Source organism: Sinocyclocheilus rhinocerous, unplaced genomic scaffold (genome assembly GCF_001515625.1).
Source record: "Sinocyclocheilus rhinocerous isolate Xijiao unplaced genomic scaffold, SAMN03320098_v1.1 scaffold955, whole genome shotgun sequence".
Lineage (NCBI taxonomy): Eukaryota > Metazoa > Chordata > Actinopteri > Cypriniformes > Cyprinidae > Sinocyclocheilus > Sinocyclocheilus rhinocerous.
Genome location: NW_015646369.1, coordinates 953,155 through 968,707, shown reverse-complemented (window position 1 = coordinate 968,707; position 15,553 = coordinate 953,155). Strand labels below are relative to the sequence as shown.

The 15,553-nt window shown below is 38.6% G+C and overlaps 1 protein-coding gene across 1 annotated transcript in view; it reads right to left on the bottom strand.

Moving 5' to 3' along the window:
* The window catches only part of LOC107707671 (polypeptide N-acetylgalactosaminyltransferase 16-like), a 42,827-nt gene that overhangs the window by 23,216 nt on the left and 4,058 nt on the right, over positions 1 to 15,553 (bottom strand). Inside the window, exons 2-5 of the mRNA XM_016511753.1 lie at positions 8,253 to 8,434; positions 7,975 to 8,073; positions 6,154 to 6,221; positions 626 to 691 (exon numbers count right to left, since the gene is read on the bottom strand). Of these exons, the coding sequence (XP_016367239.1) occupies positions 626 to 691; positions 6,154 to 6,221; positions 7,975 to 8,073; positions 8,253 to 8,434 (415 nt within the window). The remainder of the gene's footprint in view (positions 1 to 625; positions 692 to 6,153; positions 6,222 to 7,974; positions 8,074 to 8,252; positions 8,435 to 15,553) is intronic.

Sequence of the window (15,553 nt, the reverse complement as noted above, 5' to 3'; positions counted from 1 at the left end):
CGGCTGGCATAGAACATGGGCGGGTATATGCAAATGTTGGGGGCGTAACTTTTAATGATCCCGACTGTAACGTCACAGTCGGTGTTATGTTCTGATTCGCCTACTTTTCAGTGGTCTTTTGCATGCACGAAATTTAGATAAGAAGGAGGAAACAATGGTGTTTGACAATTTAATCCTTAGTTACTGAATTAAATTTTTTTTTTTTTTATCTCAATGACCCAAAACTTTGGAACAAAAGTGTGAGTATGTAAACTTTGCAGTCTTTAATATGTCCTGACAGAATTTACAGTTTTATGTGAATTATTCCTGATGGAAGTTTAGCACTATATACTCAGAAATGCATCTAAATTAGATCTAAATGAACTGGTATTACTCATGTCAAAATATTATATATAAATATATTAAATGTATACCAACCAAACTGATTTTTATAGGTTAAATCATGTAGCTCTTTAAGGTAACAATGGCAGATCACCACTTCTTTTCTAAAAATATTACAAATGCAAATGCAAAAACAAAACTCTCCATTAATTATACAATATGCTGTCAATATGCATTTATTATAACATTCAACATGTTTATTGTTAGTATATGAATGTATCTCCACTCCTCGTATCACACGTACCTTCCCGGTGCTCATTTCTCAGACAGCGCACCTTTGGGATCTGAGAGAGAAGTCGGCAGTCTTCAGCTACAGAGACACAGAGAGACAGAGAGAGACGGACAGAGACAAAGAGAGAGAGGGACATCAGATTTCCCAGAATGCACCAACAAGTGAGTGTGCAGCACACATGTGCATTTCAACATTTCAACATGATCATTTTAATGGACAGTTAAAGGGGTCATAGGATGTTGCTAAAAAATAACATTATTTTGTGTATTTGGTGTAATGAAATGTGTTTATGTGGTTTAAGGTTAAAAAAACACATTATTTTCCACATACTGTACATTATTGTTTCTCCTTTATGCCCCACCTTTCTGAAACGCGTCGATTTTTACAAAGCTCATCGTTCTGAAAAGCGAGGTGTGCTGTGATTGGCCAGCTATCCAGTGCGTTGTGATTGGCTGAATACCTCAAGCGTGTGATGGAAATGTTACGCCCCTTACCCTACTGTGATGCCGTGTCCCGGAGCGACGAGACAAAACATGAAAACCCATTATAAACGAGGCATTTGTTGCATTTTCAAAACTTTACAGTTACACACAAATCCAAGAATTGCACGCACAAAATGCAAGATGCCTCACATCTCTTGCAAAATGAAGCACTGCATTCAAAATATCACAAACACATCTCAAAAGCAAACATTTGCAAACACCTTTGCCATAATATTAATTCCTGTTAGAGTTTTGTGTGCTACATAGAGAATTGTGTGTTGTGTTTAGCAAAAAGTCAAAGGCTGGGAATTAGTGTATGGTTTTGCAGATTTGGTGTGTGCTTCTGCTCTTTGAGTGTCAGCTTTTCAGAAATTGTGTGATAAGTAAAGATTTTGTGTGTTGAAAAGCAGTTGAAAAAAACTCATATTTTGTACATATTTTGAATTAGATTTAATATTTATATGTTCTGTTTTTACTTTCATTTGAAAGTTGTAGTAATTCTATTGGGATTTTTTAAAACATTTGTATTATTTTTTATGCCTATACTTTATAAACTTTGAATGATTTGTTTTAGTTTATTTAGTTTTAGTTATTTTAGTACTTCAACTTTAAATGAAAATTAAAAATGTTGCCTTGGCAAATAGCTGAAATACAGTTTTTTACAATCATTTTTGCACTAATAACAGAACCTTCATGTTATTTTTCAAAACTCTAGACACAAAACTCAAAACAGTCATTATTTGTAACACAGGCTGTCCAATGTTCAAAACTTTGCATATTGCGTTCTTATCTTTAAAGAAGCCTTTAAAAAACTCATTTATTATGAAATATCATAGGAACATTACTTGAGATCACCCACACGCAAGATGCCCATAGTTTCACTGTGTAGATTTAGTACAATCATTAAATATAGCTGTTCAAAACACATGATGAAGCATTATGAAACGTTCTGATGGAGAATAATGAAAGCATTATTCTACACATTTATACATCCTTGTAATAGACTAGAGAGAAAAGTACAGATACTGGAATCATTACAGTAAACAAAATTTGAAAATGATTGATGAAATAATCAGAACCACAAACCAATAGAAGCAATGAATAAACCATAGAATCAATGAATGCGTAGAACCATAATGAAAGCTGCATCATGTTTTGAACAGCTATATTTAATGATTGTACTAAATCTACACAGTGAAACTATGGGTATCTTGTGTGTGGGTGATCTCAAGTAATGTTCCTATGATATTTCATAATAAATGAGTTTTTTGAACCAATGCTTCTGCAAATGCAAGGCTTCTTTAAAGATAAGAACGCAATATGCATAGTTTTGAACATTGGACAGCCTGTGTTACAAATAATGACTGTTTTGAGTTTTGTGTCTAGAGTTTTGAAAAATGACATCAAGGTTCTGAAATTGGTGACAAAATGATTGTAAAAAACTATATTTGCATTTTTTTGTTAATGATAATAACCTTGCACTGAACTAATCCATATACATCAATATTTACCAAGAAAACTATTTTTAATGGGTTAAATCAGGTAGAAATACACTTATGGAATCATTAGGCAAAACTTTTTAACTGGAATCAGAAGCAAAATTTCCATTCTTGCTGACAGTTGTTCTGATTTGAATATATTGAATGTGTGTGTGTGTGTGTGTGTGTATGTATGTGTGTATGTGTGTATGTGTGTGTGTGTGTTGGAGAATGAAGCCGCAGAGGAAGCGTGACAGATGGTGATGGGAAGGATAAAGCACAGATTACTGTCAGGACAAAAGTCAAGTCACACTCACTCACTCTTATGGCAGATGTCAGCGAGCATGTGTCTCACAAACGTGTGTGTGGATGGACTGTTGTGATTTGTTTTGAAGGAGGAAATGGAATGTGTGTGAAATGTGTATTCAGTGTTAATTACAAAGGAATCCACAGCATCACAATTGATTTTCTGCTTAAATCGGTTCAACTCCTCACACTGCTGGCTGGGTCATGTGGCTGGATGCCAGGATGTGATTGCTAAGTGTTTTTAGCATGTTGCTTTTGAGGTTGCTAGGGTTTTCTAGGTGATTGCTTACATGGTCCTATGAAATTCCTTTTCCCCCCCCCAAAAAAAGTCTGTTTTTAAATTTTCTGGATTCCATTTTAATGGTTTGATTAAAATGTAATAATCAAAAGGGAGGTCTAGTCAATTAAATTAAGAAAATTGTAACAATTTAATAATTCATTAAAAATGTAACAATACACTGTACAACAAATCCTGTTGTTTTTACAAAACAAAATTGGTATCCGTTATACAGTAAAAATATAAAAAACTTGCACATTTTACACTTAGTTTACACTTTCACTTAGAACAATCAGCAAATTTTATTGTTAAAAAAAGTTTTTAAAAAATGGTTTTAAAACACTAAAATTTAAATTAAAAAAATGTAAAAATCCTTTAACATGTACTGATACTTTAACATACTGTATAGGCTACTGAGTCTGACCACCAAACCACACATCACACTAAAATAATTCAATAACTGATAAGAAAAAAACTAAGAAGAAACCTCAAATTGAATTCTGAGAGTGTCCATTTAAATTTTTTTTATTGTAAATTATAAGATAACTTGTTATTTTTCCTTTTACTACAATTACATTTAATGTCCCAATCTATTACAGTTTTCCAAGTTTTAATTGTAACACTTTTATAGTCTTTTACTGTTATAATTACTTTTTAAAGTGTTATTGTGTTCTATGAAATATGTTTGGTTTTTATTTTTCAGAAATTATGTCTTGTTTGTTTTAGTTTCTCTGGATTTTATATTTTGTGATTTAATACAAATTTATTATCAAATAACTGTGGTGATAAAATGAGTGCATAAAACTTTAAAAATGTAATGAATCTTCGAAAATGTAATAAAATTAATTTAATAATTGACCACAGAGAGTCAGGACCTCGGTTTAACGTCTCATCCGAAGGACGGTGCTTTTTGACAGTATAGTGTCCCCGTCACTATACTGGGGCGTTAGGACCCACACAGACCACAGGGTGAGCACCCCCTGCTGGCCTCACTAACACCTCTTCCAACAGCAACCTAGTTTTCTCAGAGGTCTCCCATCCAGGTACTGACCAGGCTCAGCCCTGCGTAGCTTCAGTGGGTAACCAGTCTTGGGCTACAGGGTGATATGGCTGCCGGCCAAATTAAATTTAAATACTTTAAATGAAACAATTCCTTTAAATTTTTAGCAAATTTTTTAAACATGGACCAAAAAATTGCATGATATTCCATAAAGTTAAACCAAACTTTTATTTGGCAGGTTGTAGTGAAGATCTTTGAGTTTTGACATAAAGACGAAACCGATAAATACCAAATGGTCAAGCAATCTCCACTGGACCACTTGAGATGGACTGACCCGACAGTGAGGAATGAGTTGCACGCTTGAGTTTATCACTCTTAAATGAAGACATTTAACTCTAAATATAAGCAGCAGTAGCAACAGCAATACTTATCTATTACTATTACTTACTATTGCTTTGGCTTCATTGATGGCAGCCCAAAAGTTGCTTTGTATGTACGATATTTTTTATTTAAATTGCAAATACTTTGTTAATGTCACAGATTCACCAGGCTCAACACTTTAAGATAAGGTTTGATTCAAATATGAGAAAAATGCCATAGATTGGTGTATTGATAAATGCTTAATTAATTAAATCATAAAAATTTTAAGAACTTTTAAAATAAAAACAATCAAAACAAAAGAAAAAGAGGTAACACTTTAGTTTAGGGACCAATTCTCACTATTAACTAGTTGCTTATTACCAGAATATTGGCTTATTAGTACTTATAAAGCACATATTAATGCTTTATTCTGCATTACCTTACTTTAGATCCCTTAAAGGGGTCATATGATGCGATTTCAATTTTTTCTTTATCTTTGGAGTGTTACAAGCTCTTGGTGCATAAAGAAGATCTGTAAAGTTGCAAAGACTAAAGTCTCAAATCCAAAGAGATATTCTTTAACATTTCTGTCTCACGGCTTGAGGTATTCGGCCAATCATAATGCACTGGATAGCTGGCCAATCACAGCACACCTCGCTTTTTCTGACCGATGAGCTTTGTAAAAATCGACGCGTTTCAGAAAGGCGGGGCATAGAGGAATGTACAGTATGTACAGTATGTGGAAAATAATGTGTTTTTTTAACCTTAAACCGCATAAACACATTTCATTACACCAAATACACAAAATAATGTTCTTGTTAGCAACATCATATGACCCCTTTAATTCGTGTTGCGTGGCTGTAGAAAGCACACAACGCAGGAGTAGAAATAAACAAGAAAGTCCTTTAATAAATCCACAGGCAGGAGATAAACATAAATCAACATCACATCAATGCCGGAACTAAGGAGCTAGGGCAAAACACAGGGCTTAAATAATAGGAGAGGGCAATCAGGGATAAACAGAAACAGGTGTGGCGTAATTAATCTAAAACCATGTCTGAGGTTAGAGGATCTTTTTAGTTTTTTGAGTTTAAGTCCAGCTATATTTAAAGGATGGCTTAGTGCAAATAGCAGCAGATGTTATTTGTATCTCAGTGTGTTGTAGTATTATAAAAAAGCATGCAATAAGACTTGAACCCTTGAAGCACCTTTGGCAACAGTAGAGCAGTTTTATCATTGTCAGCATGTGTGTGTGTGTGTGTTTTGTGAGGTGCATGTGTGATCCATGCCAAAATAAGGAGAGCATAAAGCTCCTCCTGAGACCAACACATGATCTCTGTAAAGGAAAAATCACGTCTCTCTTTAGCGCTCCACAACATTAATCACAGCAGAGCTACACGTCTGATTGTGCCGTTTGTTTCCTCACCGTGGCAACAGCAGGGCCGGGCTCAGTCTTGGCTCACTGATGTACAGAGAATGAGCGATATTTACAATGACCTCCACAGCTAACGTGTCCTCAAAGGTCAAATATGAGCACATACACACACAGGAAACACTTTGTCATCATTCCCTGCTTTCATATGTGAGTGTGTGTGTGTGTGTGTTCTTGTGCTGCAATGACGTGAAGCTCTACTTACGGTCAGAGCTGAAGTCGTCCACAAGAATAATTTCCTGTATCAAGTGAGGAGGACTTCTCATCAGTACACTGAAACAAAAAAAAACAGAGATAAATGAACTATAATAAAGCTAAGGTATAAGAGAGAGTATAGCTTTTGTCACTTAGGACCCTATACTCTCTCTGGTATACCTACAACAGCTTTATTAAGTGAAGAGAATGTGTGGTAATGTAAGAAATACTGCTGCTGCACATTTAACATATACGTATATGAATAACCCCCATATCTAGCATACATGAATCTTCGTAGCCGATCTATACAGGTGGAGCTGGGGAAGGTGGAGGGTTTCTGAAGCAAACTGCAAGCACTAGTCATATATTTGAATGTTGAGCAGCAAGCTCACTGGCTGCGGAAGCAAAAAGAACCAATCAGCTGCACCATGTGATGACGTCATTATGTCAGATTGAGTTAGACCCATCGGACTGCGCCATCTAGAGTTTCTTAACAGAACTTTGGATATATTTTTAAGATTTGAAGTACATTACAAGTGCACATTGTGAACAATGTAATGCACTTCATTTTCACAAGGGACCTTGACAATCACATAGTAACACCTTGGAAACAGACAACAGAATTGTGGAAGCACTACTTGTATTTTCTACAGAAAATGGTAAAAACATATATCGAGACTTTATGGCGGGTTTTTCCCCCATCCCACTGCATCTCATGTTTTTAAATGAAAAATGTAATCTGTGTGATTGGCTTTCCGTCCTTTGTATTATACTATGCATACATACATGATGCTGTTTTGTTTATAGTTGTTTAAGCAACTTAATTAATTATAATTGGTTTATAAACATTATTTTAAACATTATGCACTTTTTTTCACAGATAGTCATGTTATCTTATGCTTTGAAGAAACGTGCATTAGTAATATTTTGCTCGATGCGCCCTCTTGTGGCCTCAGAAGAAAAGCCAAAAGCTTTTCTTCACCCTAACTAAAATTATGCATTTTAAATTCGAATATAATTCGAAATTTTGATAATATTTAAGTACAAAATTCGAATTTAGTTTTTCAGCCATTTTGACAGCCCTACACCACACTATCAGCCACAAACAGCACACTGTGGCACTTAGGGCCTGATTTACTAAACAGGGTAAATTCGCATGAGACCACAAACCCATAAAAGCACAGAGGGGAGTGGAAAGTTCTGCGGGTGATCTACAAATTAAAAAACACAAAAGCAGCCAGGTCATTTCCATTAAAACCAACGCAAGAGCAGCGCAAACATGCGTAGGGTCACAAACAAACAGAGCTGATGATAATCAGATGCGTGTAATCTACCAACAGCACAGCACAAGGTGGGTTAAGACATTTGCACGTTAAATAATGGTGCAAATACCAGTACCTTAGTAAATCACCTAGCAAGATTTATTTGAAGACTCTCCTCCCATAAATTTTGTGTCTGAATGGAAAACTCCTACAAATGCATATGCAATAAGGCCAGCCGCAAAAAAGACTGTCTGTGCCTTTTCATCACTAATGTTTCTCTGTGCGTCTTCAGTTTTTTAACACCAAGAGAGGGTTTGCGCTGGCACAAGCTGTTGGAAATTCAGGCCCTTAAACTGTAATTTCTGATGTACTACGTACAAAGCCAATTTGAGCTACATTGAAAATTGTAACCTAAAAATGGAAACATCCATATTAACAGTTTTTATTCAAGCCGAAGATACATTTTGGGCTAAATCCGAAACAGCTCTTTAAGGTAACAGTTGCAGGTTCTTGCTGAATGTCAGTGGGTCCAGTACAGCTCTGGAAAACTCTGCAGTGTAGGCTGTTACCTTTTAATAGTGCGCAGCAGGGTGGAGCGCGCCTCATTGTGAAAAGTGATGATGATGCTGGTGGGTGGCAGGTCAGGGTCAAAGGTCATGGAGGCACATCTGTAAATGCAGCAAACACAGACAGGGCGAGTCAGGGCTTTCTTTGTCATGGCTGAGCAGTGAGCACACTATGGCAGGATCACCAGAAATGGATTTACACATGGTAAAATATGTTAAACAGAATTGAAAGTACTACACTACTACTGCTAGCTGAATGCTTAATTAAATGACTATCTTACCGATAGTGGCGTGTGTCTCTGATGGTGCGATTGCTGCCGAGCCGGTCGCTCTCCTGCAGGTTGAACGCATGCTCTCTGTACGGATCCTCACCTGCTTTCAGCTGCTTACTGGATAGAAAAGCCTTTTCATCAAACTGGCCAAAGAGCTGACCCTGCTGCTCCAGCTTTGGTGCATGAGTTACCTGACACACACACACACACACACACACACACACACATGCTGGATTATCCACTGGTGATGTCAATGGAAAAACACAACTTTACATTGTTCTGTATTTTCTCAGTCTGATGTGCGTATAGAAGTTCTCCTCTATGAGAAATGCTTCATCACGTGATACTCATGAGACCAAAGACATTAAAATTCCACACACAGACCTCATGAACCATGACAGGGGTAACAGTCAACTGAGCCACAAAACAGATGATTTTGAGTAAAGAAACAAACACATCTTGACAATACGCTACCATGACAACACAAGTCAAGCGCAAATGTAAATAAAAGTAGAAAATAATCAAACAATGCAACCATTTTCAAAATTCAATGCACTGGTGCATGCTGGGACATGGCAAACTAGGCCACAAAACCATTTTTCAGTGCACTGTAACAAATGTTCTTAGATCAAGTAACTAGCGCTGAACAAAACAACCAAAGACTTGCTTGATTATTTTTAGTGGTTTGTTATGCTGAAAGGGATAGTTCAACTAAAACTCAAAATGCAATCGTTGCATTCATTTTGCACTCTTTTTGAAGCTGGTCACTGTTTACTTCTATGGATGACATTTTTTAAAATCCTTTTGTGGTCACATGAGGCCATTAGAACAACACCAGGGTGAGTAAATACATCTCAATGCAGTTTTCTATTACTATATTTAGTTAGTTTTTTATAGTAGTACATGATGTAAACTTGGTTAATTGGATTGATGCATATTTTTTAGTTAAAATAGGTATTAAGTATTAAAACAAGTAGTAAGCAAGTACTAAACTCAGCAGATAACCTGACTGCACCATTTGTTGTAATGATCAAATCATGCAATTTGTTGATTAGCGGTGTGCTTTTAGTAATAAAATGAGTGAAAAAACCTCCTACATTTTCTAAATGTACATATCACAGTACCATTCAGATATTTTTCATTTATAAAATATGAGAAATTATTTTCTCCTATTGTGTTACAAAACTGTTCCTCTCTTTGTATTAGGGGTCAGTTTGGCCTGCTTAATTTTGTTTAAAATTAGCTGCACAAACACAAATGTGACCCCGGACCACAAAACCAGTCATAAGGGTCAATTTCTCGAATTGCTGAATAAATAAGCTTTCCATTTGTGGCACATAGGAAAGTAGGTCAGGTGGGCGGCGTCAGTAAATAGTTTTAGGTGAGCCGTCTATGGTACCTGGTGACGCAAATTAGAGGGCAATTAGCCATTTGTATGAGCGAACGCCACATGTAAAGGGAGTGCCACTAGCACAGCATTTCAGACACTGCAGGGGAGTGAAAAGGCGAAGCACTATTGTGTGAAGGAGTCCGTATTTAAAGAAGACTCTAATAGTTCTCGAAAAACTGTTTGATGTGACCAGTAGGCAAGGCTGATAGCCGTCGATTGCGGTGTGACTCAATTTGAATTGTTTCAGGTATGGAGTTTTATATGATACGGGATGTATACTTTAAATTTGGAGTTTTGTATTCTGATCTGTTCTTTGTGTAATAGTAAAGCGACATTATATGTAAATGTAATAAGGAATAAAGAGTTATGTATTTTGTACACCAGCACCTGCCTTTGTCCTTTAATTAGGATATACATGTTATTAATCGTTTAAATACGGCATTTGTCCCTTTCTGAGCACGGTAAGGCACCTGAAGGCCACATTTGGCGTAGTCGGCAGGGAATTAGGTGGTTGCTGGTGTTACTATTATTCTTTATTTATTTTTTCTTCTTTTCCCTTTTCTCTTTCTTTGTATCTTCCCCCTAAGTTCTATTATTATTGCGAATGGTTGATCGCTGAGGAGACGAAAGTACAAAGAGGAAAACAGTGGTTGGCAAGAGGACGCCGTTGGAGCATCTTCACTTTACTACTGACGTTGGGCTTCGAGGTCAAGATTATTGTATTTCCCATACCTATCCTGCTTTATTTTGTTTATTTGCTCTTTACCTAGAATGTCTGAGAGGGAGGAAGACCAGATTAGAGCTCTGACAGAACAGCTTCAGCAGTTACAAGCTGATAATGTCAAGCTTCGGCAGGAAGCGGCAGCCCAGCAGAATGCGGTGGAAGGACAGGGAGGGGTAGTAAATAGCCATGATGATGGTCTTACTGGTGCAAGGTATGTCTGTCATCCCCGTGAACGAAAATGCCCAAGGTTTTCAGGCAGTATGGGTGCGGGAAGCCTTGGGGTAGAGGAATGGGTAGAGGAAGCTCGTAGATGCTTGAATTTTAGATACATGACATTAACTGAGCAAGCTTTGTTTGTGTATGATCACTTAGAGGGGGAGGCTAGGTCTGAAATTAGGTTTCGTCCTGCTTCAGTCAGGAATGACCCTGAACAAATTTTAGCTATTTTGCTCAAAACATTTGGGTGCTCACAATCAGTGAGCACAGTTTTTCCAATGACGTCAGTGGGATGGGGAGACGCTGTGAGAGTTTTCTCACTCATTAATGGCCTTAATGGAGGTAGTTAAGTGTAAGAACCCAACAGACATCCAGGACTCTGATTAAATAATACGTGACCATTTTGCAGAGCATGTTCGTGATGGTATGCTTCGCCGAGAATTGAAACGTCTTATTAGACAACAACCTTCTATATCCTTTATTGACATTCGTAGTGAAGCAATACGTTGGGCTGATGATGGAGAGCGGTGTAGTGTCCCCCGGGCTAGAGCTTACTCTTGTGATACCCATAGTGATGTAGCAGATATGGAAGTAAAGACTAGTGCTGTGGTAGTTGAGTCTAGTAAAGAAATAAATGAATTGAAAGAGACACTGCGTAAGCAGCAAGCACAATTGGACACTATTCTACAGCGGTTGTCTACTCCTGTCTGGCATGTTCCATCTAATGGCCCAAATAATCGGCCCCCACGCTATCGATTTGATTCAGATGGCCATCCTATTTGTATGCGATGTGGGCAATCCGGGCATATTGCTAGACGTTGTAATAATCAGGGGGGACGTACGAGCCATGGGGGAAACGGTCAGTCCGATGGTTCAGGTATGGATGTTTTAAAGAGTAGTAAGTGTGTGTTAATGACTTGCTTGATCTAATGTTTTTATTTGTAGGAGAGTTTGTCAGCCACTGTTTTCTTTACCTCCATATTAAATTAATGATTTAGTGTGTTTTGTGTGTTAATTAGACGCAGCGCTCAGTGAGCGCGTTGAGAAACGTGAAGGGGGAGAGATTTTTCTTGTGTTCCTTTTGTAGTTTTCGTTTGTATTGTATTTCTTTGGGAATTGTATTTTAATTTTATTTGGGTATTGATGGTACAACGGTACAATTCACAGGTAATGGCATTGAGCAATATGCAATAATACCCTTTAAAGTTTATCACAGAAGTGTGCTGATTGCAGTGTATCACGTGAAGGTGATTGCTTAATTTGTGGTGTGATTCTCTGCGTGTGAATTGGAGTAACTTATTGTGTGTAGTGGGTTTTGTATTTAAAGGGTTTATGACCTGCCTTGCCTGTGTACACCACATTATACCCTCTCTTTTTACCTGTCATGCTGTGAAATGTTTTAGCATTATATGTAAATGTAATAAGGAATAAAGAGTTATGTATTTTGTACACCAGCACCTGCCTTTGTCCTTTAATTAGGATATACATGTTATTAATCGTTTAAATACGGCATTTGTCCCTTTCTGAGCACGGTAAGGCACCTGAAGGCCACATTTGGCGTAGTCGGCAGGGTGTTAGGTGGTTGCTGGTGTTACCATTATTCTTTATTTATTTTCCTTTTTATTTTATTTTTTTTCTCTTTGTCTCTTCCCCCTAAGTTTTATTATTATTGTATGTTGTGAGTTGGTGAATGGTTGATTGCTGTGGAGGTGAAAAATAAGTACAAAGAGGAAAACAGTGGTTGGCAAGAGGACGTCGTGGGAGCATCTTCACTTTACTACTGACGTTGGGCTTCGAGGTCAAGATTATTGTATTTCCCATACCTATCCTGCTTTATTTTGTTTATTTGCTCTTTACCTAGAATGTCTGAGAGGGAGGAAGACCAGATTAGAGCTCTGACAGAACAGCTTCAGCAGTTACAAGCTGATAATGTCAAGCTTCGGCAGGAAGCGGCAGCCCAGCAGAATGCGGTGGAAGGACAGGGAGGGGTAGTAAATAGCCATGATGATGGTCTTACTGGCGCAAGGTATGTCTGTCTTCCCCGTGAACGAAAATGCCCAAGGTTTTCAGGCAGTATGGGTGCGGGAAGCCTTGGGGTAGAGGAATGGGTAGAGGAAGCTCGTAGATGCTTGAATTTTAGATACATGACATTAACTGAGCAAGCTTTGTTTGTGTATGATCACTTAGAGGGGGAGGCTAGGTCTGAAATTAGGTTTCGTCCTGCTTCAGTCAGGAATGACCCTGAACAAATTTTAGCTATTTTGCTCGAAACATTTGGGTGCTCACAATCATATATAGAAGCACAGAAACAGTTTTTCCAACGACGTCAGCGGGATGGGGAGACGCTGCGAGAGTTTTCTCACTCATTAATGGCCTTAATGGAGGTAGTTAAGTGTAAGAACCCAACAGACATCCAGGATTCTGATAAAATAATACGTGACCATTTTGCAGAGCATGTTCGTGATGGTATGCTTCGCCGAGAATTGAAACGTCTTATTAGACAACAACCTTCTATATCCTTTATTGACGTTCGTAGTGAAGCAATACGTTGGGCTGATGATGGAGAGCGGTGTAGTGTCCCCCGGGCTAGAGCTTACTCTTGTGATACCCATAGTGATGTAGCAGATATGGAAGTAAAGACTAGTGCTGTGGTAGTTGAGTCTAGTAAAGAAATAAATGAATTGAAAGAGACACTGCGTAAGCAGCAAGCACAATTGGACACTATTCTACAGCGGTTGTCTACTCCTGTCTGGCATGTTCCATCTAATGGCCCAAATAATCGGCCCCCACGCTATCGATTTGATTCAGATGGCCATCCTATTTGTATGCGATGTGGGCAATCCGGGCATATTGCTAGACGTTGTAATAATCAGGGGGGACGTACGAGCCATGGGGGAAACGGTCAGTCTGCTGGGTTGTCGGGAAACTAACTGCATCTAGCGCTCAGAACCAGGTGCTAGATGGTGATTTTGTTGGCTCACCACGGAAAGTTAATGCATCCATTGCCCATTCTACGCTTATTGGCCAGTTGACTCCAGATGGTGAGCATATGTCCCAGTAATCAACCTGTGAGTTTTTGTGAGGAAGAGATTGTTCCAGGCTCCACTGTATTTATTCAGTCAGCTGTGGCAGGAAACCATACTGTCCCAGAATTTGATGAGTTATCATGGTCAAATTTGTCACGCGTAGAACAAGAGGAAGCTAAGGCTTTATTGCAGAAGTACAGTGTAGTTTTTGGCCAGAACGATGGTGACTTGGGGTGTACCAATTTGATAGCACACGAAATTCCTTTATTAGATGATGCACCAATTCTAGTTCGAGTCAACAGTTGTCTGCCTCTATATCAACCATGGAGGCAGTTCCAGCACGAGGTAAAGCAGACTTAAGAGTATTGCAGCAAGAAGATCCAGTGATACAGGCTTTTTTGGTATATTGGAAGCGGGGCATAATTCCTACCGCTGTGGAACGAGGAAAAGAATCTCCAGCAGTGATACAGTTGGTGCGTCACTGGAAGAGAATCCAGGAACAGAAGGGAGTCCTGTACCATAAAAGTCATGTACCTGGGGGTAAGGGTTTGCGTCACCAGGTACCATAGACGGCTCACCTAAAACTATTTACTGACGCCGCCCACCTGACCTACTTTCCTATGTGCCACATCCATTGATGTATGGTTTGTTATGACAGGACAATATTTGGCCGAGATACATACTGAGAAAATCGCCATTACAGTTTTTCTCAATTGCTAACACACTATAACTGATTCGTTTGGCACAATTTTCCAAACCATTCATACAGTTCCTGAAACAAAGACACGTTTCTCAAAACTTTTAACACATTTCACCTGTTTTCACACACGCTCCAATTTGCTCAGTGTTTTCAGCTCAGCTCTACACAAGAACGGCATCATTTTGCACAAGTTTAACCATGTTCTCATTTAGAAAACACACAATATAACTACCTCAAGAATCACAATATAAACTCAAACAGCACACATTTATCCATGTGTGAACATTCAGTAGCAAAACTGATGACACACAGCAGTCAGAATCTCAGGATGATATAAAAAGGAGCACAGGTGATTATGTGATTTTGAAAATGAATCCTACTAGTGGGAGACAAAGAGGAAGAGGAGTGGAAAAGAAAACTGAAGGGGACGGGGTCAAAGCACATTTATTCCTGATGAAATACACAGCGCTGTAGTTGATCATGTTCTTGTGCATGAGGACAGCTGGATAGAATCCTGATTGCATCTCTTGTAAGAATCGTTTTTTAAGCTGAAAGAAGTGGAGACTCAAGCTGTGAGCTGGAGATACAGCGTGAAGCACTCATGCGCTGAGAGAGAGCGACCTCACTTTCCATTTCTGAAGAAAGCAGAAACAGAGGTGAAAATCCCTCTGCACTCCATAAACACTCTCAGAAAGAGCAGCAGACGCTTCTGAATGCACTCTCAGCAGTCCTTTATCCAAACCTCTCTTCATAAACCTGCTGTGACTTTACTTCAGAAGTGCAATCACCACGAACAGGCACTGTGCTACACAATCATCCTGCCAGTATATCACATATATTAAAAATGTATGTGATATACATTTTCACATACGCTAAAAAACTAGAACACCAGTTTTCTGCGAATGAGCCTGCATCAGTGTGGAAAGGCCTGAAGGACATCACCAACTACAAGACACCATGCCCCAGCACTGAGGCCAATCAACAACTTGCTGAAGACCTGAATGAGTTTTAATGTAGATTTGAAACTCCCAGTCTAACACCCCACCCCCGCTCTGAACATCTCTCCACACAACCATCAACACCTCCTGCAACCCCCCTCTCCCCCACCACCATCTCTCAGGACCTGAAGTGGGACACTCACATTGACTCCACTGTTAAAAACTACAAAAACTAAAACTAAAAACTAAAAACTGTCCTTCCTTCGCCAGCTGAGGAAATTCAACCTGCCACAGGAGCTGCTGAAACAGTTCTACT